Below are 22,312 nucleotides of genomic sequence, written 5' to 3' on the forward strand. Positions count from 1 at the left end.
TCCAGCGAGTCCCACCCTGCTGGTGCCCAACCGTCAACCGTTTGAAACCGTGTGGCCCCAGAGGCAGCTCATGGAAACCTGGTCAGCCCCATTATTCGTCTCTCTGAGTTTACACGCAGCTCACACACACGGCTTCCCCAACGGCCTCTCGCACGACTATGCACTCCCACTCGCGCAACGCGCCAACCGCCAGCCTCTGCCGTGCTCCACCGTGCTCAGACGCAGCTTCCCACACGCATGCGCGCTCAACTGCCAGCTCCCACTCGCGCGCCTGCCGACTAGCGCCAACTGCCCGTGTGCGTCACCACAGTCAGGTAGCTTCCAAGCCAGGCCGCCGTACAACTACCCGCTCACACTCACGCAGCTGCTGACTGCCACGCTACCTCCTGTACGGCTGAGGGGGGTTGGGGTGCCGTACACGAGTTAGTTGGGGGTTAGTTGGAGCTGTCCCAGGATGAAGGTTTATCTATTTTTTAAGGTGGCCCCGGGATCAGCCCTTTTCCTGCCATAAGGCAGCCACCTCCTTGTTAGCGTCAACTCTCAAGCTGCTATGTACTTACTACTCGGCACACACAGTATGGCGTGCCCTAGCACATGGTCTTGTCTCCTCACACTCCAGCAATGCCCCGGACTCCAGAGCAAGCCTGGGTTGTGCTCCAGTGCTCGTCCAGTGCGTGCAGCGGCAGGGCGGGCGTGGGTGCGGGCAGGGGCAGAGTTGGGGGTAGGACACTGGGACTGGTGGGGGTTTGTGGGACCTGGGTGCCGGCACACTGTCGAAACACTATGCGCTGAGTTGCTTGACTTCCGACCAGGAGACTTTGCAGCCAAACCTGGTGCTGGTTTCTGATCAGGGGGTGGGCCCCGTGCCTTCTCACCTTTTGTGAATCCAGGCACCATTCGGCGTGCTTGCATGCGGGGGGGGGGTGTCCTCTCCTGTAACATTGCAATCATGGTAAGAAACTGTTGTTGGTCACTTGGTCGGGCCGTGTCGTACTGTCGCTTCCACACATATTTAACTTCCTGCAGATTATTCTCCATCCGCTCTGCCCTAGGCTCCGGCTCACCCAGAGCCTAGGGTCATCCGTGCGGTTCTACCGGACATGGCATTTCATTCCCGTCAACTGGCAAGGCACGTCCATGTGCTCCCGTGTGACACGTCACAGACCTGCTGGCAGCCCTGCAGCTCGTGGGGCCCCGCTGTACCCCGACACTACCGTACATCACATGTAACCTTCAAGACGACGTGCACGCGCCGTGGTCGGACGGCATAGGCCCGTCCATTGCACAACGTCAAAAGCGTTCCAGTCCGATGATGTGCATTTCGGCGATGCATTTGTTAGGCTGCCCAACCTACTGAACACTGCAGCATGCCCAGATATCCCAAAGTTCCAAACTGAGAACCACACCTCTCGTACATGCAGCCGCACACGCTGCTCTTCCGCCGTCGCCCAACACCACCGACACACTCTCCTGGTACCAGCCCGTACAAATACGCCCAGGGCGCCACTCAGTGCCCGAAGTTTACCCACGAGCCCGCGCCCGCACCCGCGCCGCCAGGCGCTGCAGCGGCGGGCGCCGCCGCCGGCGTCGGCTGCGGCGCCACCGCAGCCATGGGCACGGGCGCGCCACCGCCGCCGCCAGATGCCTTGAGGCTCGTGGCTGCGGCGAGCTCATCGAAGGCATTCATGATGTCACCCGCGGGAGCGGGCGCCGGTGCTGGCGGCTGCGGCGGCACGGTCATGTTGAGCTGCAGAGAGCCCATGGCGGCCGCCGGCGGCGCGGCGGCCGGAGCCGCCGACGGAGCAGGCGGCGGCGCCGAGCCGTAGCCGCCGACGGGGCCGACGAAGGTGGCGAAGGGGTTGTTGCTCACGGCCGCGGGCGCGGTGGTAGGCATGGGCGGGAACACGGAGGCGGGAATCGGGGCCGAAACGCCAAAGGGTGCACCGTAGGCGTTTCCGTAGGGCGCCGGCGCGGGGGCCGCGGGCGCAGCTGCTGCGCCTCCCGACTGTTGCCGCGCGAGCGTTGCCTCCAGTTCCGCGATGCGCGCCTTGGCCTGCACAGTACAAGACCGCGGGCGCTGCTGAGTACGACCTGGCCTGTGAAACCCGCGTTCCGCACTCCAACAAGCCGCTGACTTTCCACACCACCACAGCTCCCTCGCCCTCGCCCCCGCTCCATCCCCTGCCCCCGCGCCCTCCTCCCCATCGCTCCCGCTCCTCCCCACTTACCCCTCCTCCCCGTGCCTCCGCCCCCTCCCCCATCTGCCTCCTTTTTCCCGCTACCCACTCGCTCCGCCCCGCGCCTCCTGCTCCCCGCGCCTGCACCTCCCACCTGCGCCAGCTCGCCCCTGTGGAAAGCCTCCTGCGCCTCCATTGCGGTGACATGCACCTTGCGCTGTTTGTCCAGATCGGCGGACAGAGCCAGCACCTGTGGGGTGGCAGAGGGCAGCGTGCGGGGACAGGGGAGAGGGGGGGAGGACGGACTGATGAGGGCAAGGCGTGGTGTGGGGAGCGTAGCAGGTAAGGGTGCAAAGTGCTTTAGTGACATAGACAGCCCGTGTGGCGCGCTGATGTTGGTGTTGATTGCCCGCACAACACATCCGTGTTTAAAAAATCGGAACGAAAGCCCGCCACAACACATGCGTAGGGTGGTGGCATACTGGGTTGACAGTGCAAGAAGCGCACTGCCCCATCCAGCCTTCTCATGTGCTTCATTCCATGACAAACACGTTCATCCGTCGGACAAACCCCTTGTTAACATCCCAGTCGCACCTGCGCCCGCAGCCCCTCCATGTCTGAGGCCGGAACCACCGGGGTGCTCGGCGGCAACGTCACGGCGCCCGCCGACGGCCCCGCAGCGGCAGCGCTGAACGCATCAAACACCGCCGCCGCTGAAGCGGCCGCGGCCGGCGCGGCGTAGCCCGACGGCCCAGCACCTGTGCCGTTTGCAAAGGCCGGCCGAGGCGGCGGCTGCGGCGTGGGCGTGGGGTTGATGATCTCGTCGCCCAGCAGGAGATCCAGAGGCGTTGGCGCGGGCTTGGGCGGCGGAGGCGGAGGTGCCGCCGCCGGAGCCGCGGCGGCGGCAGCTCCAGCGGGCGAGCTCGCGCCAGGCGCCGCGTCCTCTGCAGACGCGGCGAAACACACACGCACACACACACACACACAAACAGCGCATACTAGCTCTGATGATGATGTGCTTCGACATTTGCTTAACGCAAGCGTACCTCCTCCCCCCAGCCCCTCCCGGCCCTCCCTCTCCCTCTCCCCCTCTCTCTGCTTCGCTCTCCTCACCCGGCGCCAGCTCCTGGTTGGACAGGCGCTTCCACTGCTCCAGCGCCGCCACGGCCGAGTCGTTGGTGGAGAACAGGCGCGCCATGAGGCCCTCGTCGCCGCCGTCGGAGTGGCCCACCAGGTTCTGTGCGGCCGCGGCGAGGGGGAAGGAGGCGAGGAGCGGCGAGGGACCGGGATGGAGCAGGAAGAACGGGGGGAGAGAGAGTTCGCCATGCACGGACATGCCGGTGATGTTTGCCGTACCCAGACTCTCCAGCGACTACGCCTCTTTCCTCTCCACTGGCCCGGACCATCCACGGGGCCGCCTGTTCCCGCATCCTCCTACCCAAAGCGCCGTGCTTCCGGCTCCTGCCGCTCAGCCGGCCTTTTGCCTCAGCTGAGATTGTCACAAAATACCGTACACGTAATCCCACAACCACCACGCCCCCAGTTACCCCGCCTGTCCCTGCCTACCTCGATCTGGACCTGCAGGCTGCTGCAGCGGTCGGCGGTGCGCTGCCCGCGCTCCAGCGCCCCACTGAGCGCGGCGAAGGGCGCGCGCTGCGCCTTGTAGTCAGCCAGGGCGGCCTCGAAGGCCCGGATGGCGCCGCGCAGCTGCTCCACCTCGCTGCTCAGCTGGTCAAGCTGTGTGCAGCGAAACAACGACGTGTCAACAAGAAGGAAGAAAGGAGCGTGTGGGATACACCGGGGGTGGAAACTTGTGGGCATGCAGCATGCGGCATGGTTGGAAAGGGAACGGCGAAGAGCAAATCGGGCGGCGTGTGGTGCCCCGTGTTCAGGATTCAGACCCAGCCGGCACCCACCTTATTCGAAACGTCTGCGGGGCTGGCGTTGCGGCCAAACGACGGCTGGGGTGCCGGCGGGTAGGGCGCCGGCACGGCCGCGGCGCCATAGGGTGCGCCGTAGGGCGGGTAGCCCACCGGGGTCCCCGCGGTGGGGTAGCCTGTGGGGCCAGCAGCAAGCGTGCGCGCGTAAACTCCCCCCCCCCCCCCGCAACCCGCGATCCACACCCGCGTTCGGGTACACAAGTACTGGACGAGCGCTCCGGCTGCAACCGCTACACACCCCGTCCGCTGCCGTTGTCCCCGGTCTCCCTACAGCTGCAACGTGCAGCACGCGCACCTGAGGGTGGCGGGGGACCGGGCGGGTAGCCGCCCGCCCCCGTGGCCTGTGCGCTGTACCCAGTGTACTGTGTGCTGTACCCCGTGTGCTGTGCGGCGTAGCCCCCGCCGCGAAAGGCGCCGCCCTCAATCTCCCGCAGCGTGGCCTGGTGTAGGTGTGAGTTGCAGGGGCCAGGAATTATCAGGCTGCTAGGCGTTCTAGAGCCCATGGCCCGGCTTCCTTTCAGCATCCTCCGTGCTACCAGGTAGCCACACGAGCACCCTGCCACCTGCTACTCAGGCCGGGGGCTTCGGGGTGCATGCGGCACGGAGGATCGGCACACGCAGGTGATGTTGCACAACCCTGTGAAGACACGCCCACAGTCCTCAAATGCACCCAATCGCAAGCGCGCACCTGGTAGTGGATGCCGATGTCATGTGCCCGGTAGCTGGCGGCCCAGCCCTGCAGCGTGCTGATCAGCAGCGGCTTCACCTGCGCAACGGCAAAAAGCGATGGGTGCGTCAACATGCTAGCGGTCCCAATCAGCGCTATAACTTTTCCGGCCGCGTGCAGCCTCGCTGCCGCTGGAGGGGGCCGGGCGTGATCACGGTCTCCGCCACGCCGAACCCCCAGTCCAGCACATGCATGGCATACCGTCCTCACGACCTGACCCGCTACGCCACCCTCTGAGCTGTCGATTCTCGGTTTTCCTTGAGATGGGAAGTGGCAAAGCCTCCGAGCGCCGAGCAAGAGGAGCACAGCCCCTCAGCCGTGCGCGCGCCCGCCTGCTGCGCCATCCTCAGCCCTCGCCCCCGCCCCACTGCATCCCGCTCCTTGACCCCTTCCTCCTCTGCCGCACTCCTTGAGCTGTCCAGTCTCCGTTCCTCTTTCCTCACATCGCTACTCCCCATCAACTAATCTGATCCGCGGCCCAGCCCGGCGCCAGCTCACGTCTGGGTGCGGCGACTGCGCCAGCTGCACGAAGCGCTCGCGCCACCGCTTGCTGGCCAGCTCCATGTGCAGCAGGTTGCCCAGGTGGGGGTCCGTGCCCACGAACTGAGCCAGCACCTGCGGGGGCAAGGGGCAAAGAAGGCAGGGGGGCAGGAACGGGGCGCAAAGCATGCGCAGGGTCAGCACGCACGGCGGTAGGCATGAGTGGTGTGCATGGCGGAATGCCGGGTGGGAATGCATTGTCGTGATGGCACCCATGGCGTGTCAGGTTGGCACGGTTACAGCAAGAGCGCGACACATGGCAATGGTTGTAGTGCAGTGGGAGATGCTGCTGGTGGAGGAGGGTTCAGCTGTGGGGCACTTACCAGCAGGGCTCGGTGCTGCTCGTCCGGCGTCCCCTCACGCAGGTCAGTTTTGAAGCAGCTCAGAGCCTCACCTACACATGGGCAAGCCATGAGTAGAAAGTGAACAGACATGAGTAGAAAGCGCTGGGGGCATCGGTGCGAGGTTGCCGCCAGGGCTTTGCATACTGAGGATGACACACCAGCATGGCAAGCTCCATGCAATTGTGTCCTCATTACAGTAATGTGACAGTAGTGTGTGAGGTTGCTTGGTAACTGCGGCCCTCAACGTGTGGGCTGTCCTGCCGCAAAACCCCACGAGCAGGGGCTGCACCCGTGGGCTGCACCCATTGACCGCACCTGGGTTAACCTCCTTGGACCGCACCAGATTGACCATGGCCTCCATAGCCACCACATCCACCCGCGCGCCGGGAGCAGCGCTGCGATGTATAAGTATAGGGAGGGGTGAGCGGCGGTCGCTTGGAACCGCGGGAAAGGGATGGGGCCAGCGGGCAGGGACAGCGTGTGCTGGCCACAGTCCCCGAACACTGCGCTTACCTCCGAACCGCCGCATCCAGATGTATTCTGAATTTTGCTTGACTGTTACTCTGAGGGTACCAGAGCACAGGGTCAGGGTCACCGTCGTGAGCGTGCAAACAGAAAGTATCCCATCATCATAGGAGAGAACTTGCAGCACCCATGCCCGCCTTTGCATAACTTGCCTCTCGCATCAATGAAGGTATTCTGATAGGCATCTTGAACTAGTCCTGACAACAGAGGGCGTCCGCAACACTTCGCGCGATGGCTCTTCAAAGGGCCCAGCTACTAGGCAGAGGCCTCAGCGCGTTTCCCTTTGTGCACGATATATCAGCAAACTGTGTGCGTTGTTATGTAACAGATTGTCTTGCACGTTGACTCAGGTGCATGAACAGTCGGAGCTCGATCCCTATGCAGGAGAATGGGGCAGGGTTTCTGGCAAGTACTTGGCCAACAATAAGTCCGCTATCATTCAGCGCTACTTTAGGTCTTCATGAAGCCTACTTGACCTGCACCAAGTAACTCTGTGCTATGAGGACACAATTGCCCGCCGGCGCACCAAGTCTCGCGACCGGGCGAATGACGCGGGTTTCACGGCCAATTCTAGCAGCTTGGACGAAAAAAGTGCAACACGGTGAGTGGCCAAAGGTCGCACTCGTGCGGCGCTAGGCCAGTCGTAGCGCGCTGGGGAAGCAAAGGGCGGGCTCACGCTCCCGGACCATAGCTCACCCGGACTCAAGGACACGTCAGCGTCCCCGGGGTGCATGCCGACGGCTGTACTGGACAAACACATCAGGCATGCTGCGACTGCACAATGTGGGTATGGGCAGCACAGCACCGCAAGGCCTGACGCAGAACGGCGGACAGAAGGACTGACACGAACCCCGCCGACGGTTCCGCTTCCATCCCTGGAGCTCTCCTCCCCTCCCCGCACTGCACTGCACCCCACCCGGACCCACTACTCTACGTTGCTGGTCATGCCATTTCCGCTCCTGACTCAACAATACCCAACTCCTCGCAGATCACTATTTCAAGGAGGCAAAGGTGGGTGCAATGCGGCGGCCGTCGGTACCAGTATGTCGGAGCAACCGCGACCCACCATATGGGACTAGAACGATTGCGGGCCGCTGCCGGCACGTACATGGGCACCTGCACGTGCAGCTCAGGGGTTCCATGCATTGCATGGGCCATCGTTTCCTCGAGGCTGCATGGTAGCGAGGAGGGGGCGCATCCGTTGTGGCTGGGGAGCCCGGGGTGAGCAGGAGTCCTAAGTAGCATGTGGCTGGCTTGGTGAATGCAGAAAGCGGGGTACGTGTCACGGGCGGCTTACAAGCTCCTAGAAATTCAAGACAAGCATAAAATCATCAAGCAAGGCAAGTGCAGGCCTCCGCCAGTTGCCTGGCGTGTTTTAGACTTTTAGTGGCCGGGGCTCCCTGACTCGGACGTTGATCTCCAAACGCGGCCCCCCTGCATGTCCGACGTCACCCATTCCCTCAAAATACATGCCTGCACACATACACATGCACATACACGCGGCGTTCATTTGTTCTGTGTAATTTTGACGCATGCACACACGGCACAAACACACAGGCGGCACGGTACTGGACCTGGGATGCAGTCCGGGCGCGTGGCTGCAGGTGGCGTGTCAACAGATCGGGCCGCGGGAGCGCGGCGGCACGGTGCTAGGCGTGGACATCCAGGTGAGCTCGCGCACGTGCACGTGCATTACCGTATCACCGCCAGCGCCTATGGGATGAACCCTGGGGTGCTCACCTTACGCCGCGTCCCGCACACCTGCACAAGTGTGTCGTCCCACTGCCTACTGGATGGCATGGGTGTCTCCCTGTCTGATCTGACATAGTTCCCGCCCATGCCGCCCACAGCCGGTCACAGTGCCGGAGCGCTTTTGCGACGCGCGCGTGAGGGTGATGCAGGCTGACGCACGGACGCTGCCGCCGTCGTTGCTTGCGGAGTATGCGCCCGGGGTGAGCGTGGGGAAGCGGGGGGGGGGGGATCCAGGTGACGGTGTACGGGAGTGGAAGTGAATGGAGGGACCCAACCACGCCACAAGCTCCAGGATGCTTGCGGCGCGTTCATTTCAGATGTACGACTTCCGCGGCGTGGCTCGGAGCAAGTGTGATTGTGCTGACCACGTTGTGCGCTCGGATGCTCGGGTTGGAATCTGCACAGGGTTTTGACACGGTGCTGTCTGACATGCTCCAGTTCACCAGCGGCGTCAACGGTGAGTGGGCGGCCAGCGGGCCGCTGGCAAGAGGGGGCAGTGAACACGGTACTGTGCTCTGCTGCCGCCGCCCCTGACAACCTTACAGACCGCGCTCGGGGTCGCGTTAGGCAGATGTGCATAAGTTCTTCGCTCGCCCTCACGTGCGCGTGTGCAGACGTTGAGCTGTCGCTGGAGCTGGCGGGTACGGCGCTGCACATCGCCACCGGGTACCACTTTGATGTGTATGGCGAGGCATATGTGCAGCAGGTGCGCATTCGGGCGCGGGGGCGGGGGTGGGGGCGGCTGTTGGAGTGGTGGCTGGTGCGGGTGCTGTGCAGGGTGGTTTGCGGCCGCGTGTGTTGGGGGCCTGAAGGCCCGTGCTTGAAGATGAGATGCGCGTTGTGGCGGCAGCCAGGCAGCCCTGCCTTGTGGCTATAGCTGTGGCTGTAGCTGTGGCTGTGGCTTTCAATGCACACTGCACACTGCTGCTGCCTATCTGTGGCTGTACTGACGAGCCCTGTGTGTTTCGTGCTGCAGGTGGGCTTCCGCCACACGGGCTTCCTGCGGCCCGGCGGCGCGTTGGTGATGAAGGTGTATGAGGTGCGTACGTTGCGCCTGCTGCTGCGGCCCTGTTGCTGCTGCTGCCGGTGCAGTCACTGGCTGCGGTCACAGGCTAGCTTCTTCTCAGCGCCGGGGTCGCTTCAGACCCCCGCTCCCCTGGCTTGCCCTTGACAAAGCGGTGCTCCTGCTACGCCCGCGTTGCGGCGGCTCCTGGCACCTGCTCCCTTTGGCTTTGTCCGTCTTAGCTACCGCATCTAGTGCTATTGTTCGGCATATACGCGCTCATTCACCCAACCCATTCACCATGTGTGCGGACGCAGGGCACTGGCGTGACTGAGTTCGTTCGCGACATGCAGCGCTACTTCACCAAGGTGGTGCGCATGCGTGTGGACGCGTCAAGGTACGTGCAGGTCAACAGCCTTAGACGGCTACAAACACCGGGCTTGCTGACCAACATGGCATGTGATCTCAAATTTGAACAACTTGCCAGTGGCTGTAACAGGGGGTTTGACGCCATGCATTGCCCCAGCACCCCCGGTGTATTGTGTTTTTCGGCCGTGCCACCCCCACCGTGCCCATGCCGCCCGCAGATCCATGAGCCGGGAATTCTACGCAGTGGGGTTGGGGCGCAAGCCTCCGCCGAAGCAGCAGCAGTGATGATGAAGCCTGCGAGGGCATGCGACGGCGGCAGCAGCGGCCTGATAGCGTGGCAGGACTAGTAAGCCAAATGGCTCGGGGCTTTGCTCGATCGATGGACGGGGGCAGGGGGTTCTGATGTTGGTTGCGGCGCACGCTACTGGAGGTTCGCAGGGGCTGCTCGGCGGCGCATGGCGGCGGGGCTGCCCCGGCTGCCCTGGCTGACGTATGTCTGGACACGCACACGGCGTAGTGGTCGGCTGGTCGCGCATGTCCCAGAAGCACCCGACATTGGGGAGTGGAGCATACGTACTCCGGTGCATATGGGGATGGTGCCTGGAATGCGGCGAATGCGGCAGCAGGCAGAAGGCACGGTCACGGAGGCGGTGTCTACAGGTGTGGAATGATGGCATGGTAGCTGGAGTTGTGCAGCGTGTCACGATTACCGAGTACCAGCTAGAGTGGGGCCTCTGCACGGCTGGAGGAATGGGGCAAGTGTAGAACAGCGTCGCGCAGGTGCAGGATTGGAGGGACCGTCCGACCTGGCGGCAAGGCCTTGACGGCGTGGCATTGGTGTTGGGTACGCCGAGTATACCGTACGGTTGTCGGTGTTGCTGTGATGCAGTACCGGTAAAGGGGTGGCAAGCGCACATGTGTATGGTCCCTGGGCGCTACCATGAGAGCCCACAAAGAATGTCGGTTTGTGACATTTATGCGGAGAATGTGTGGTGCAAGAGCAGGTGTGCACCCTTGGGGTGCAGTGCTATGCGAGAGCGCAGGGGTCACGTCGGGCAAATCAAAAGCGTTGATTTTCAGGTGCATGCAAGTCCGCGGAGGCGTGCATGTACCGTATGGCCCCACGTACACGTGTAAATGTGCTGCGTTTTTGTAACTCGAAGCTTAGGGACAGTATTACACTGGCAAACGAGGTGTTTCACCCTTCGATGAAAGTTCCCTCGGTGCTTACAGCCTGTTGCTGTGTTGCAGCAGAAGTCTGTAGAGATGTGGGGACGTGGCACGCATGCCGGGAAAAGTGTCGGTCGTCAGGTGCATACCGCGGCCACAGAAACGGAACGCCACATATAAGCTAAAGCTCATTGCTCACTACGAAAATCAAGAACACACGACCAGATCGCATGCAAGCTAGGAGGACACAGAGCAAGCAAAACTGTTGACAAGTTTCGGACTGGCCCCTTCAAATTGAACACTTTCGAGGCTTTCAAGTAGCTGATCCAGATCGTTATGATGAGTTGTCCGGGCAGCGCGGCGCTGCGGCCGCCCAGCTTGCCTTCCCGACACTTCAGCCTCGGCTCGGGCCACCGCGTAACACCACTCCTGCCTGCTCGTGATGTCAGGCACAGCATGTCAGTTTCAACCCACGCCGCGGGCGACTCAACTGCCCAAACGGAAGCAACTCGGGTGACTTCATCGAGCAGCGATTCCGCGAGCCTGCGCCAGGCCCGCAGGCGCACGGTGACGCAGGCTGCTGAGCCCGCTCCGCAATCCACTGGCCTCCCGCCTGTTGCGGTCGCTGTTGCCGCGGTCGCGGGTATCGGTGTGCTCGCGGTTTTGTACAACAAGTTCTTCGCCAGTGTTGGCAGCGGCGCCAGGTCTGCAGTGGAGACCCTGCCGCAGGCCGTCAGCCAGGTGCGTAATGACTGGGGAAGAATCGGGGCGAGGGAATATCGCAAGGGGTTATGGTGAAGGCGGGGGCAGAGGAGGGCACGTGGAAAGCTGCAGGGTTTGTAGCGTGTGTGCTAGGCAGCTGCCATGGGCTAGCACTCGGCGACTGCCTGCTTCCGGAATGGCGTTGGGGGCTACATCGCAGAAGCAGTGTCATACAGGAGCTTCAAGGCAGCCAAGCGGGTGCCTGGCCCGTGGGGTGCGAGTGGGAGCCGCGCCTGTTCGGTGGCTGGTGGGGCACACGTGGGTGTGCACGCGTGCGTGTGTGGCCTATTGGCCTTCATGCACTGCACCACCTGCACTGCACGCGCACGTACCTCCCCAATCCCATTCCTAACCCCCGCACCCATTGGCCATCCATGCCGCTGCAACAGGGCATGCAGCAAAAGCGGCTGCAAAAGGACGCGCAGGCGCGGCTGAACGAGATGTGTGATCAGCTGCGGTCGCAACACGCCGTGGATCTGTCGGCCAAGGTGGGCGGCGAGCTTGGGGGGGGGGGGGTTGGGGGGTACGTGGCAGACTGGAGAGGCGGCGAGAGATGGGGAGGCGGCGGGAGAATGGGGAGGAGACGAGACGCGGGGAGGTGTGGAGTGCAGGGTACGGCTGGGCGGTTGGGAATGAGGCAAAGGCACATTGGGGCGAGAACACTGTGGAAGGGGCAAGCGGCGGGGAAGGGTGACTTGGCGAGGTTTCAGAGATGTTGGGTGCAGATTGGCACGGCGCCGTGTGGCGTGAACACAAGCGGCCCTACACGGCTGCAGGTGGTCTGGCGGGCATTCTGTTAAAGGGCATTGGTGCTAGCGACCCAGCGGTCTTGTCGCATGGGGATCACTTGTGGCGGCCAAAACGGAAGCAGACGTGGCTGCAGACAAAGCAGCGCCGGCGGTGGCAGTCGCTGCAGCCTAGTGCACTGGTGCGGGCTTCGCGGCACGCCGGGTGCTCGAGCCTACCGTATGCCATGCTGTTACGCCACACGCGGGAGTGGCCCCCGGGGACCTGCTGGTGCTGGGTGATGGGGCCGAGTGGGGGATAGGGCCGGGCTGCTGCCCCACACACGGCTGCTTCGCGGTGTCCGCCGCCTCAAGGCAGAGTCAAACAAGGGGGAGAAAGAGTCAGTGCGTGTGTCGGCACAGCCACGCCTACACTCGCCTATCGCTTATGCGCTAAAACACCCATACATACACCTTCACACCCACCCACAGAACCTGGGCGACGAGGGCACTGCCTATGTGGTGGAGGCTCTCGCCTTCAACACCACCTGCCGCGCCCTGGACCTAAGCAAGAACGGCATTGGAGGCGGGCTGGGTGCGGCGGCGCTGGTGCAGGTGAGCGCAAGCGGAGGGAAGGGGGGCGAGGAGAGGGGAGGGCTGCGGTGGGCTGCAGAGCGGAGCAGCACGGATTGGAGGAGCAGGGGTGGATGAGAGGAGGAGGGGCGGGACTTTGGGGCTGTGAGACTGGGGCGGGTTGGCGGAGAGGCGCCGCCTGAGCACTGCCACCTGCTGGCCTCTCATGACCACGTCCCGCACTCGAGCTGCATGACAAACCGCACACCACATCTGTCGCCCCAACACCTCACATACACCCCACATGGGCCTCGCACACACGCACGCACACGCAGGTGCTGCCCAGCGCCGTGATCCAGACGCTGGTGCTCAACACCAACAGCCTGGGCGACGGCGGCTCGGAGCAGCTGGCCAAGGCCATTGCGGGTAAGGGGCAGGCCCAGGGCAGCTGCAGCCAGAAAGCGGAGGCTGAGAGGGGCGTGGAGGAGCTGTAAGGGTCTGAGGGCGTGCGGCGTGCGGTTTGGTGCCAGGGCGGGGTGGGGAGGGGTAGTGGGCCGCCGCCCCGCGGGTGCAGGCGAGAACGCGGCCGGGACCGCCCGGGACGGTTATGGCCGGGAGCCAGGATGCGCATTTGGCCATCTCACTTGACTTGACCGCCTCCAACACACACACACACACACACACACACACACACACACACACACACACACACACACACACACACACACACACACACACACACACACACACACACACACACACACACACACACACACACACACACACACACACACACACCAAACCTCAACACACACACGCCCCAAACCCACCAGGCCACCCGCACCTGACCACTCTGGACCTGGGCCAGAACGGCATCGGCGACGCCGGCGCCACCGCGCTGGCCGAGGCGCTCAAGCTCAACACGCGGCTGCAGCGGCTGGACCTGTCCGGCAATGCCATCGACAAGGACGGCGCGGCGGCGCTGGCGGGCGCGGTGGCGGGGAGCAGCACGCTCGAGGTGCGTGGTGCGTGCGTGCGTGCACAGGCCAAGACGGGTATAATAAATCAAACTTACATCGCAGGGGAAAGGAAATGATGCAACACATGTACGCACACACTCACGCTTTGCTGCATCGCATCCGCAGTCTTTGCGCGACGTTATCCTTGTGCTTTCTACACACGCACTCGCCCAAACTTCTTCCTGCCGGGCCGCAGGTGCTGGTGCTGACGGACAACTACCTGGGCGAGGCCGGCGCGCTGGCGCTGGCGGACGCACTGCGGGCCAACACCAGCGTCAAGGAGCTGCACCTTAAGGTACAGACCGCAAGCATGTGGTTGCATGCGATTGTGTGCAAAAGAAAACCGAAACGACATTCCCGAGAGCTCTCCAGTATGTGTGTGTGTGTGTGTGTAGTTGACCGGCTATCAACCCCGGTCCCACTCCTATGCCGTACTCGGGACGCCAGGGCAACGAGATGGGTGATGCGGGCGTCACGGCCATCTGCGAGGCGCTAATGGTGAGTCGAACAGAGTGGCGGCGCCGGTGGCAGGCGAGGCGGAGGGCTGGGTGTGAGGGTGGAAGGGAGACGGGGTTGGCAGATGCAAGGGCAGGGAGCGGCCCCGGGTGAAGGGGCCCGATTGCCGGCCATTGGGCGTACTCATACGGCAGGGGGGTGGGAGCGGACTCCGCAGAGTGCCGGCAACCCTCTTGGCCTGTTCGTTCCGGCTAGCCACGCGCCCTGTCGTGTCTAATGACCCCAACAAACACACGAACCCACGAACACCCAAACGCACAGTCCCGCGCCTGCGACATCACCTTCCTGGACCTGGGCAACAACAGCATCACGGAGGCGGGCGCCACGCACCTGAACCGGCTGCTGTTCCAGAAGCGCTCCCTCAAGGAGCTGCACATGTACATGAACGACATCGGGGACGAGGGCGTGGGCAAGGTGCGGCATGCAAGGCGGGGCGGGGCGGGGCAGGGCAGGGCAGGGCAGGGCAGGGCAGGGCAGGGCAGGGCGGGGCGGGGCGGGGCGGGGCGGGGCAGGGCAGGGCAGGGCAGGGCAGGGCAGGGCAGGGCAGGCGATGTGGCGGGCGGATTGTCCCATGTTGCAGCATCCCGGGCGGGAGGGGCCCGCACTGGGACGGCGGTGAAGGATGCGGCTGCAGGCCGGCGGTCAGGCCGTCAAGAGATCCCCGTCAGGGTCAACCCACGCTTAAGCACTGCCTCATGCGCAAACAATGCCCGTCACCCGATCTTTCCCCACCTGACCAACCCACCCACCCACCCACCCAGTAACCCACCCGCCTCGCAACCCGCCACAGATGGCTCAGTCCATTGCGGACAACAAGGGGCTGTCGGTGCTGGACCTGGGCGGCAACAACATCGGGCCCAAGGCGAGTGCGCCAGGGCAGTGCGTGCGTGTATGTATGTGCGTGCGTGCGTGCGTGCGTGCGTGTGTGCGTGTGCGTGTGCGTGTGCGTGTGTGTGTTAGACTGGTTGAAGATGTGGTGCCAGGGAGATGTTGCAAAGGGCCATGGCCCGCAGTCCCGCACCCACACACCTCCGCATGCCCCATCCTGCTACATCAAGCCCAGTGCACACACGGTATCCTGTTGCTTCCTCGCACAATCCCTCGCCCATGCGTGCCGCCCGGTCCTAACCTGACCTGCGCTGTACGGTGCGCCGTGTGTTGCGCCCACGCTCGCTCCACAGGGTGTGGCGGTGCTGGCGGGCGCACTGCGCAACCACGGCGCGCTGAGCTCCCTAGAGCTGGGCTACAACCCGTTGGGGCCGGAGGGCACTAAGACCATCACCGACCTCGCAAAGTTCCAACTGCCCAAGGTAGGGGAGCTTGGGGAGCGGTGTGACAAGGAGGCTACGGTAGTTTTCGCCTACAGGTTTAGGCGCCGGCTTGGAAGCAGCCTTGTACGCGCTGCCGCCTGCGCATCACGTCATTGGCACGTGCCGCTGGCGCCCTGACCCTACGCATGCCCCACCCACCTTTGTGCCCCTGCGTCGCCGCTGCCCACCTGCCGCCGCAGCTGACCACGCTCAAGCTGGGTTGGTGCAAGGTGGCGGGCGGCGACGGCGCCCGCGCGCTGTCTGACCTGCTGCTGCTCAACGCCAGCCTCACGCACCTGGACCTGCGCGGCAACAGCCTGGGCAACGACGGAGCCATCCTGCTGTCGCGCGGCCTCAAGGTCAGGGCACGGGTGTGCGGGTGCAGGCGTGCGGCGAACAGCGCAGGGCGCATGGAGCTCGTCGCTGATGACTGCGGCTGATGACTGCGGTAGACTGGCAACCCGGGGTACTGTATCAATGCACCGTGCGAGCGAGACACAGCCGAGCAAGAATCGGTTTGTGGCATGACCGACTGTATGGTATGACGTTCTTCCGCCAGCCGCATGTCATCGGCCTGCCAGCCCCCCCCCCCGGAAGCCCCCTGTGCCAGCTTACACCGTGTGCCTGCCGCCCGTCTGCGCGCCCCCCGCCGCTCCCACCCACACGCGCCTCCCGTAACACAACGTAATACGGCACATTACGCCACAGGCCGCCGAGAACAGCAAGCTCGCGGATCTGGACCTGGGCTACAACGAGATCAAGGACGACGGGGCGTGCGCGCTGGCCCAGGTGCGAGCGGAGTCAGGAGTCACTGTTGGGGCACGAGGGAGTTGGGTGGGCAGGGCAGCCGCGAGCGTGCTGTGCGTGTTTTGGAGAAACGTGCGGTGATGGTTTTGAATGGGCAGGGGGTAGGGCGGTCCTGGTGCGGCTTGGAGCAACGTCTGCGCCCTGCTTCTCTGCACAGGCGCTAAAAGCCAACCCCGAGGGCGCCCCTCGTGAGCTGAAGCTTAACTCGAACTACATTACCCGATTCGGTCAGGTGCGCGTATTATGCCATTGCGGAGCAGTCCGCGGCTCGTGTGTGCGTGTGCGCCTGTGCGCCTGGCTGCCTACCCGTCCTTGCGCCAGAGGTATAACGTAGCAGCAGCACTGAGTGCGTACAACCCCGCAACTACTGCCCCGATGCCTTGTGATCCCCTCTACTAAGGCCACGCACTCCGTGCGCCGGTTTCTGTAATCTCGGTTTGGGGCTTACAGGCAAATAATGACCGCCCCGCCTGCCCTTCTCCGCTGCTGTAGGTGGCGCTGAGCGAGGCCGTGGACCAGGTGTTCGACATGGGCGGCGGTAAGATGACCACCGTGCACTTCTAGAGGGGGGCAGGGCAGAGGCGAGCAGGCAGGCAGGCAGGCGGGGGACGTACAGGCCTCGAGGCTGATGATGCGTGGGGGGCGGGTGGCCGGAGCAGTGTGCGGAGGGAGGGTGCTTTCGGCGACGCTTCGTAGGACAGGGATGCAGCAGCAGTAGAGGAAGGCATGGAGGGTTGAAGACACGCGTTTTCGCCTGTGCGTGAGAAGGCTAGGGAAGAGAACGTGTCGTGTGTCGCGTTGGAGTTGCGTTGGGGTGGGGTTCGCGCATGCTCAGGACCCCAAAGGAAGAAACAGAAGCGGGCTCCAGATGCAAGGACGCCTATGCTGGTGCGGCTCGTGCATACGGTACATCAGTTTTGGTCGTGAGGTTTGGTGGGGACGAACAAACGCGCGAGTTGTGGCGTTGTGCCTGGTAGTGGAGGCAGCTTGCCTCGTTGAGGGAGCAAAGCCTGAGAGCGGCGGCTGCAGCATCCGTGCAGTTCTCAAGGAAGACCAATGAAGACCGACGAAGCCAAGTCTACAGCATGCAGGGCCCCCAGCAGTCGGCGGCTGTCCCGGACAGAGCAATCGTCAGCGCGACTACCACACAGCCATAACTACCGTTACCCTTTACAGCTAGCCGCGCGGCCGTGCCTTAATGACACGTGCAGCAGCGCCACACTCAAGCCGCTTCCCTTCACGTCTCTGCGTCGCCCTGCACTCCAACACTGTCTTGAAGCCGCGCGCACCCGCAGCCAGTCAACTAGTACCGTATATTGGCCCTAGCTGGCCTCAGCGCAGCCTCCTCCTACCAGCAATCATGCCCTCAACAGCACGCCACCGTTGTGGCGCCTGCCTCTGCAAGTTATCCGCGTTGCCCTCGTCACCACCGCCGGCACTGCAGCATGGTACGACGCAGCACACGGAACCAGTCACCGCACCTGCCACACGCACGGGCTTCACAACCCTTGAAGCGCGCTGCAGCTCCCGGCGCCTCAATGCCTGCGCTCCTTCCCCGCTCGCCGCCTCCACAACTCTACCCAGGGCTTTTCCATGAAGGCCCTTTGCTCTTCCTAGACGCCGCATCTGCACGCGTAGCCTGCAAACATGCGGTGCATACCGTATGTACACGCCTACAAAGCATAGCATGCAGAACTCGCCCTCCGCGCGCTACTCGTCGATCGCTAACCAGGTCTCATAAGGCCGCCGCCCTCGACGCCTCCCCGTGCCTCGCCGTCAGGACCGCCTACCGAACTCACCTCCTCCTCGGCCCCCCATCACATCACCTGCCCCCATCCCCGCTCCGCACGCTGACTGTACAAAATACCATCCCGCCTGAGCAAGCGCAAGCCTGTCATCGCTGTTGCCGAGCCCACACCCCGGCAACCCGTCCTTCATCCATGCCACGTGCGAATGCACATACCACGCTTGCACACCCACGCACCTGCCACGCCCGCCGCCATATCCACGCCCACGTTGGCATCCACACCTCGGGCATGCCGCTGCGGTCGCCACTACACCCTGCTTGTGTCAGAATGAATGCCAAGCTCCAGCCAGCCTCCCAGAGCGACGCCCCAATAGCTTCAAAACCATGCTATAGCAGGTTCGCCGTCTACATACTCCCCCTCCTAGCCCTAGCTCACGCCTATGCTTACGGCGCGGCGGCGGCGGCAGCCTCCGGCAGGTCGGGGAACCATATGCGTATCGTGCCGTCCTCGCTGCCGCTGGCGTAGGCGTCGTAGGTGGGTGCCCAGCGGATCGCGTGCACGGGGCCATGGTGGCCCTTGTTGACCTCCAGCTCCTGTGGCACCGGTAGCAGAATCACAGACAGCGCGGGCGGAAGGTGGTAAGGGGTCCTGGTGCCAAGGTGCTACTATGGAAACCACGCAGGCAGGACCGGTATACCAACTCGACCTCCCGCCGTGCTGAGCCCTGAAGCGCCCGCACAAACTTTCAAACCTTCGTCCCAGTCATAGTTCTGCCTCCCAGTAGCAGAGCGCTAGCGAAATCCAGACCCACTCGAAACTGCGCTTCCGCCCTCCACCTTCCTTTCCCTTCCTTGCCCTTCCTTTCCTTTCCTTTCCTTTCCCTTTCCTTTCCTTCCTTTCTCTTCCCTCCTTCTCCTCCCCCTCCCCTCCCCTCCCCTCCCCTCCCCTCCCCTCCCCTCCTCCTCCTCCTCCCCTCCCCTCCCCCCCCTCCGTCCCCTCCTCCTCCTCGTACCTGGCACGTGTCCAGGTCGTACAGGTGCACCCACATGTCCTCCCCGCCCGCCACGAACTTGCGCTTGGCCCAGCACAGGCTGGCGCTCTCCGCGGGCGCCGGCATGCGGTGGCTCTTGACCTGGTTCAGGCTGCCCACCTCGAAGACGCGCACGTGACTGCCCTCGGCGGTTGTGATGTGCTGCTGGTCAAACGAAATCTGGGGGAGCATTGAAGACGGGGTGGAGCACAGTACGTGTGTGTCAAAGAGCACGAAGACAGCGTTTGTGTGCTTGTGTAGGGGGTTGCAGCTTTGACAACACGGCATGCGCATGCCGGTCGCGGCTGGTCGCGGCTGGTCGCGCTGGAGCTGTTGTTTCGGGTGCCCCAGGCTTGTCCGCGGTGACATCATTGCGTAGTTGGCCGCGCGTTAGGCGGGCGAGTCGTAGCTGGGCAGAAAGCACGCAGGCCGTGTCGTGATACGACCTCTACCCGATTCTCCCTACATCAGGGGTTATAACGACTTGCAAGTGGGTCGGCGCTTTTGGGGTCATCCTAGAGTCCACGACAGGCCGCACGTGCCGACCCACATCATGGGGCGGGTGGCCCTGGTGCGCTCACCTCAATGGAGGTCACAGGCGCGCTTGTGTCAATCGTCTGCACGTGCTGCAGCGAACGCACGTCGTACACGCTGCGGGAAGCCACGGGAGATCAGGAATGTACGAGGGATGCTTCAGGGCCTAAACGGGCGAAAGCAACGGCCCGCGTGTGCAGTGGGTCGGAAGGCCCGAGCAGCTGTACGGGTCGCCGGCCCCCCAAGTAAGCCCCCAAGTAGCACGCACCCAAGGCCGGGCTTGTCGACGTAGCTGCAGATGATGGTGTTGTCATTCTGGATGAAGTTGACTGACCGGATGCCTGAGTGCGCCGGCGGCAGCTTCAGCGGCTCCGCGGCGGGCTTTTCGAGGTCGAAGATCCGCACAAGCTTCTCCATGCCTTCACGGAACACAAGCAGCACAATCCAAAAGGCATCAGCGGTCCAGGTGTGCTCATGGTTTGTGGAGACATATTCTTGATTGCTTGCTGCTTGCAGGGGGCATTGCAGCTGGTGTGTGCAGCTTACGGCAAGCGTGCACGACCCAGGTTTGCCGGCCATACAGAAGCTGCCCAACGAAGGCTGGGCGCGTGTCACAATGCAGATATAGCCTCTCGGCTGTAGTTACAGCTGAAGTTCTGCCCAACTCGTGAGGCAGCGGCAGCGAACCTCCCGATGACGACAGCTCCTGGCCTCCCGCAAAACGACAGACCTCGCCCTGTCCTCATCCGACACCGGCACACACCTCCCGTGGCGAGCTTATTCGAGTTTTGAAATGAGAAGTTCACGGTGCGCACAATGTGGTTATGCTGAAACTCATGCAGTTGGTTGCCGCCGCAGGCGTCCCATAGCCGCGCGCTGAAGTCGCCCGAACCCGTTGCGCACTTGAGCGCTGGTGTGTCAAGCACACACGCCCACACAGCACCCTGCAAGCCGTCCACGTGGGGCGTGAAGGTCAGTCCCTGCACGACATCAAAACGTGCACATACAAACACCCACGCACACTGCCAAATCCCAGACCCTGGACCCAGATATCTCCCAAACCCCCATCCTCGAAGCTGCCGCACCTTGTGGCCCTCAAACGTGCCATACCAGTCGCCGTTCTCGCCGTGGCGCAGCATAGGCTTGCCATCTTTGGATGCCGACGCCAGAAAGTAACCTTCGCAAGATATGGGGAGGTTGCAAGACTCAAGCCCCAGCCTCAACCGTGCCGGTTGGCCGACGCGTGGGGCCAGCACCCGGGTACCGCAAGCCCCCATACCCTGGTCGCATACTCCTGTGTAATCCCCGCAGTGCCCCAACCACCCAGCGAGCTAACTCAGTAGCATCAAATACGATCCCCCACGAATCTAGCGAGCCGGCGGCCTCGCTCACCTTCAGGCGTGTTCTGGCTCCAGTCGATGGACACAATCGGCCGCGAGTGTCCGTGGCAGACGATCGGGACGCGCTTCGCCATTGTATTAGCTCCTTGTATGATGCAAGTCAAGTATGCAGGCGCGGCGCCTTCTCAGGGGTAAGCACCCGACAATGCAGAAGTTTGTTCAGAACCCTCGCGTAAAGCTACACACAGGTCGGCAGGTCCTAACTACGCTCTGAACCAATAATAGTCAGGCTAGGGTGGCAAGCCTTTGGAAATTGCGCGAACTCGCAGATCTCTCTGAGACAAAGGACGCTCGTCTGCACACCCTCTAGCCTATCACAAATACTATTGCTCGACACCCCCAAAACGAGTATATCACGGGCGGCGCGGCTGCAGCTGATCAGTCAGCAGGCCAGGCTCATGCAACCTGCCTCTCTGCCCCATCCCTCCTCGCCGGACGGCTCCTTTGCTGGCCGCCCAGGCCCTGCCCCGCGCAGCTCCGCCTAGTCCCCTGCTGCTCCTGCAAGGCATAGGGTTTAGTGCGGTTTGAGCTGTGTGGCGTGGCGTCTCCGCGCAAATGGGGCGTAGCCATGGTGGTTGGCGTTGCCACAGGACAGCGCGCGGCGGCGGCGAGAGCGCGTTTGTTGCGTCTGAGGCGCATGCAGTTGCGCTTGGTCGTCCTGCCCTTCTCCGACTGCTGGTAGACGTGTTAACGCTGGCCGCCTGGCGATGGCCACAACCCCACCTCCCTTACGGTACCGGCTCCCTCGGGCTGGAGTAGACAACCACTCTCAACCGGCTGCATCTAACCAGGGCTCCTATCTTAATGTCTCCAGACATTAATCGGCCATTTTGGCCGTTTCCTAGACATTACGCCTGGGGGCTTATGTCTGAAGCGAGACATTGTTGGCCCGGGTTTGGGGCGGGTTTTGTCCGAATTCCTATGGAGAAGCCCCCAAACCGCTATGTGCCCAGACAAAAGACAGCGGCCACCCGGCTGTTTTTGTCTGGAGCTAGACATCACCCCGAAAGTAAGATACGACCCCTGCATCTAACTTAGCTACGAAGTGCGGGCTCGGGCTCGGAGATTCGTGCTGGGGCAGCAGGTGGCTGCGGCGTAGGCCATCTGACCATGTTGGGCGACCGGTGATCTGGGGGAGGGGCAGATTTCGGGGAGAGGCAGGCTCAAGTTTCTGGGGGCAGGCACTAGATGCTGGCCTGCATGCCCATGCAGATAGCTCGGTTCCCAGATGTGTGCTGTCATTGAAGCCGGCAAACTTATAAATGTCTGTCTGCCCCCACGCGTTCCGTGCGCCGGCTGCCCCAAACTTCTGAGCAGTGCGCACCTGACGCTGTGCTGCGC

At 63.1% G+C, this 22,312-nt stretch overlaps 4 protein-coding genes across 4 annotated transcripts; 2 read left to right on the forward strand and 2 right to left on the reverse strand.

The window, feature by feature from the left end:
• Positions 1-97: 97 nt before the first annotated feature.
• Positions 98-6,579, reverse strand: CHLRE_06g302600v5 (uncharacterized protein). The gene is made up of 15 exons (XM_043063644.1): positions 6,406-6,579; positions 6,242-6,291; positions 6,044-6,123; positions 5,708-5,778; positions 5,343-5,459; positions 4,806-4,883; positions 4,413-4,557; positions 4,094-4,233; positions 3,744-3,914; positions 3,291-3,414; positions 2,772-3,121; positions 2,332-2,427; positions 876-2,053; positions 561-644; positions 98-394 (listed from the first exon to the last, which is right to left on the reverse strand). The coding sequence occupies exons 1-13, from the start codon at positions 6,436-6,438 to the stop codon at positions 1,508-1,510; spliced, it is 2,001 nt and encodes a 666-aa protein (XP_042924350.1). The 5' UTR covers positions 6,439-6,579; the 3' UTR covers positions 98-394; positions 561-644; positions 876-1,507.
• A 127-nt stretch (positions 6,580-6,706) lies between these two features.
• CHLRE_06g302650v5 (uncharacterized protein) lies at positions 6,707-10,550 on the forward strand. Its single transcript, XM_001691365.2, has 10 exons — positions 6,707-6,854; positions 7,242-7,264; positions 7,521-7,593; positions 7,811-7,920; positions 8,104-8,205; positions 8,411-8,462; positions 8,620-8,711; positions 8,982-9,044; positions 9,326-9,405; positions 9,596-10,550. The coding sequence occupies exons 1-10, from the start codon at positions 6,800-6,802 to the stop codon at positions 9,660-9,662; spliced, it is 717 nt and encodes a 238-aa protein (XP_001691417.2). The 5' UTR covers positions 6,707-6,799; the 3' UTR covers positions 9,663-10,550.
• A 199-nt stretch (positions 10,551-10,749) lies between these two features.
• On the forward strand, positions 10,750-17,331 carry CHLRE_06g302700v5 (uncharacterized protein). Its single transcript, XM_043063645.1, has 14 exons — positions 10,750-11,288; positions 11,699-11,797; positions 12,527-12,649; positions 12,943-13,033; positions 13,441-13,625; positions 13,823-13,921; positions 14,074-14,124; positions 14,404-14,556; positions 14,933-15,004; positions 15,324-15,452; positions 15,653-15,811; positions 16,161-16,241; positions 16,417-16,491; positions 16,752-17,331. The coding sequence occupies exons 1-14, from the start codon at positions 11,004-11,006 to the stop codon at positions 16,821-16,823; spliced, it is 1,674 nt and encodes a 557-aa protein (XP_042924351.1). The 5' UTR covers positions 10,750-11,003; the 3' UTR covers positions 16,824-17,331.
• A 2-nt stretch (positions 17,332-17,333) lies between these two features.
• CHLRE_06g302750v5 (uncharacterized protein) lies at positions 17,334-21,309 on the reverse strand. The gene is made up of 7 exons (XM_001691213.2): positions 20,964-21,309; positions 20,657-20,748; positions 20,335-20,515; positions 19,840-19,990; positions 19,619-19,688; positions 19,020-19,217; positions 17,334-18,600 (listed from the first exon to the last, which is right to left on the reverse strand). Exons 1-7 carry the CDS (start codon positions 21,043-21,045, stop codon positions 18,451-18,453), a joined length of 924 nt encoding a protein of 307 aa, XP_001691265.1. The 5' UTR covers positions 21,046-21,309; the 3' UTR covers positions 17,334-18,450.
• Between the last annotated feature and the right edge of the window lie 1,003 nt (positions 21,310-22,312).

This window comes from Chlamydomonas reinhardtii, chromosome 6 (genome assembly GCF_000002595.2).
Source record: "Chlamydomonas reinhardtii strain CC-503 cw92 mt+ chromosome 6, whole genome shotgun sequence".
Lineage (NCBI taxonomy): Eukaryota > Viridiplantae > Chlorophyta > Chlorophyceae > Chlamydomonadales > Chlamydomonadaceae > Chlamydomonas > Chlamydomonas reinhardtii.

Bases quoted from the DNA above. Each gene is read 5' to 3' on its own strand.
- CHLRE_06g302600v5 (XM_043063644.1), bottom strand. From the start codon at position 6,438: ATGCCTATCAGAATACCTTCATTGATGCGAGAG. The intron at 4,884-5,342 runs GTGAGCTGGCGC...GCCGTTGCGCAG, and splicing joins CGCAGTCGCCGCACCCAGAC to GTGAAGCCGCTGCTGATCAG. The intron at 3,415-3,743 runs GTAGGCAGGGAC...GCGGCCGCACAG, and splicing joins GCCTGCAGGTCCAGATCGAG to AACCTGGTGGGCCACTCCGA.
- CHLRE_06g302650v5 (XM_001691365.2), top strand. From the start codon at position 6,800: ATGACGCGGGTTTCACGGCCAATTCTAGCAGCTTGGACGAAAAAAGTG. The intron at 7,921-8,103 runs GTGAGCTCGCGC...TGCCGCCCACAG, and splicing joins TGCTAGGCGTGGACATCCAG to CCGGTCACAGTGCCGGAGCG. The intron at 9,406-9,595 runs GTACGTGCAGGT...TGCCGCCCGCAG, and splicing joins ATGCGTGTGGACGCGTCAAG to ATCCATGAGCCGGGAATTCT.
- CHLRE_06g302700v5 (XM_043063645.1), top strand. From the start codon at position 11,004: ATGTCAGTTTCAACCCACGCCGCGGGCGACTCAACTGCCCAAACGGAA. The intron at 13,922-14,073 runs GTACAGACCGCA...TCGGGACGCCAG, and splicing joins TCAAGGAGCTGCACCTTAAG to GGCAACGAGATGGGTGATGC. The intron at 14,557-14,932 runs GTGCGGCATGCA...AACCCGCCACAG, and splicing joins GGGACGAGGGCGTGGGCAAG to ATGGCTCAGTCCATTGCGGA.
- CHLRE_06g302750v5 (XM_001691213.2), bottom strand. From the start codon at position 21,045: ATGGCGAAGCGCGTCCCGATCGTCTGCCACGGACACTCGCGGCCGATT. The intron at 19,218-19,618 runs GTGAGCGCACCA...ATGCTCCCCCAG, and splicing joins CGCCTGTGACCTCCATTGAG to ATTTCGTTTGACCAGCAGCA. The intron at 18,601-19,019 runs GTACGAGGAGGA...CCGGTGCCACAG, and splicing joins ACGACCTGGACACGTGCCAG to GAGCTGGAGGTCAACAAGGG.